This window comes from Cottoperca gobio, unplaced genomic scaffold (genome assembly GCF_900634415.1).
Source record: "Cottoperca gobio unplaced genomic scaffold, fCotGob3.1 fCotGob3_508arrow_ctg1, whole genome shotgun sequence".
NCBI lineage: Eukaryota > Metazoa > Chordata > Actinopteri > Perciformes > Bovichtidae > Cottoperca > Cottoperca gobio.
Genome location: NW_021167043.1, coordinates 1 through 2500, shown reverse-complemented (window position 1 = coordinate 2500; position 2500 = coordinate 1). Strand labels below are relative to the sequence as shown.

Genomic DNA, 2500 nt, shown 5'->3' with positions numbered 1-2500 from the left:
ATGTAGTCTGATTAATGTAATCTGATTATGTAGTCTGATTCATGTATTCTGATTATGTAATCAGAATAATGTAATCTGATTATTTAGTCTGATTAATGTAATCTGATTAATGTAGTCTGATTAATGTAATCTGATTATGTAGTCTGATTAATGTAATCCGATTATGTAGTCGAATTAATGTAGTCTGAGTAATGTAATCTGATTATTTAGTCTGATTAATGTAATCTGATTAATGTAGTCTGATTAATGTAATCTGATTATGTAGTCTGATTAATGTAATCCGATTATGTAGTCGAATTAATGTAGTCTGAGTAATGTAATCTGATTATTTAGTCTGATTAATGTAATCCGATTATGTAGTCGAATTAATGTAGTCTGATTAATGTAGTCTGATTAATGTAATCTGATTATTTAGTCTGATTTATGTAATCTGATTAATGTAGTCTGATTAATGTAATCTGATTATGTAGTCTGATTAATGTAATCTGATTATGTAGTCTGATTAATGTAATCTGATTAATGTAATCTGATTAATGTCATTTTATTATGTCGTCTGATTAATGTAATCTGATTATGTAGTCTGATTAATGTGATATGATTACATTTTACAGATTACTGTAATCTGTTGACACTCACCTTGAACTATCTGATTTGCAGCTCCGTCCTGCTGAGGGCTGTTGTGACTTTTGACCTCCACAGCTGATCAGAAACACAAAGTGAGACAAAACAACAACACAAAAGCAACAACAAGAGAAGAATAAATGTACCTTTAACTGATCCTGATGACACCTGCGGAGACACACGGACACACACACACATATACACAGTTCAGTTTCATAATTAAAGTCACTGTAGTCCAACAGAAAACAAAAAATATGTACAAAATAAAATATTAAATAAACCAGTCAAAAATCCTGCTAATTCTGGAGGACGGAAGCTTACAAAAACAAACAAATGACTTGATAAATAAAAATATGCAATTAAATGTACCAATATTATTATAAAAAATAAATGTTGGCATTATTTTCCCTTTTATTTAAATAAAATTAAATAAATGCATACATTTAAAATAGATATAAAAAAAAAAAAATGCAATTAATGCCTACGTTTATTTTTAATATTGTTTTTGGTACATATAATGGTATATTCATTTATTTATTGATCATTTATTTATTCCCTTCTGATTTTGGCAGCTTCCGTCCTCCATATTTAATCCTGATTATTTTACGGCTGACTAATATAATGTGTGTGTGTGTGTGTGTGTGTGTGTGTTTGCGTGTGTACTCACAGTAGTGTGTGTTATGGTCTCACACACAGCTCCAGTTTCCAGACTGACCAGCTCCTCCTCCAGCCTGCAGCACACACAGAGAACTTCCATAATAACAATATAATTCTCCACATATTTCTAATATCACAATAATCAAATTTATATTTACAAACCTTGCATGGGCGTTAATGCCTATAATAAAATGGAAATGGAAAAGCTGTTTGACATTTAAAAAGTCGTGCTGCTGTACAGTGGACAATATGTAAATGTTAATTAAAATTTGAAAACCACTATAACCAAAAAAGCCCGAATTTCCATTTCTGCAAGTATAATTTAAGTCACAATTAAAATAACAATGTAATTTCCTAACAATATATGAATAATAGTGAAAAGCATTGAACATCTAATCTTCAAATCTTTAAAGAAAACTAAATATTCTATTATTCTGGAGGGACTTCAGAGATAATGAGAAGTCACGCGAAAGAACACCTGATGGCTCCACAGGCCACCGACTCCTTTAAGAAGGGCCTAAAAACCTTTCTCTTCAAAAAAGCATTTCCGTAACCTCTTATGTCTGTTGTTGTTGTTGTTGTTGTTGTTGTTGTTGCTGTTGTTGTTGCTGTTGTTGTCCTGCATTTTAGCACCTTGAGATTGCTTTTAGCTTTGAAAGGCGCTTTACAAATACAATTTATTATTATTATTATTATTATTATTATTATGATATAAACCTTAGTTTCCTGGTTTTACATTAAATTACATTACATTTTATTATATTATATTAATTGGAATAAACCTGCAGATGTTGTCCTCCAGGCTCCGGGTCTCGTCCTGCTCTGGTCCAGCAGAGGGCGCACCGTCCAGCAGCCAGCGCTCCCTCAGCGCCTTCGACTGGAGAGGAAGTCAAACCGTTATTAAAAGTGTTTAAATGTCAGAAATACATAAAGAAATAACGAAAAATACACTTTTCCTGCAGATATGTCTTTAAATGCTGTTTCATCCTCTCAAATACAGAGATTTGCTGCCGTTATGTTTTAAATATTAATAAATATCTTTGGACATTAAAGACCTAATTTAAAGAGTTTATCTCGGACTGGGAGGCACTGGATGAGCTCAGTGAATGTTCTAAATCGTGCAGCATTGGAATGCACCGTCCGTCCGTCTCTGCAGTATAACTGTATGTCTTCTATGTCCAACACTAACGTCCTGCAGGACAAACAGACAGCAGCTGATTTC

The 2500-nt window shown here is 32.5% G+C and overlaps 1 protein-coding gene across 1 annotated transcript in view; it reads right to left on the bottom strand.

Annotated features, from left to right (window-relative positions):
* The window catches only part of LOC115006135 (paralemmin-1-like), a gene marked incomplete at its 5' end in the record, with an annotated part of 9326 nt that extends 7171 nt beyond the window's left edge, over positions 1-2155 (bottom strand). The window contains 4 exons of the mRNA XM_029428206.1: positions 637-699; positions 768-789; positions 1289-1352; positions 2061-2155. Coding sequence (XP_029284066.1) covers positions 637-699; positions 768-789; positions 1289-1352; positions 2061-2155 — 244 coding nt within the window. The remainder of the gene's footprint in view (positions 1-636; positions 700-767; positions 790-1288; positions 1353-2060) is intronic.
* Between the last annotated feature and the right edge of the window lie 345 nt (positions 2156-2500).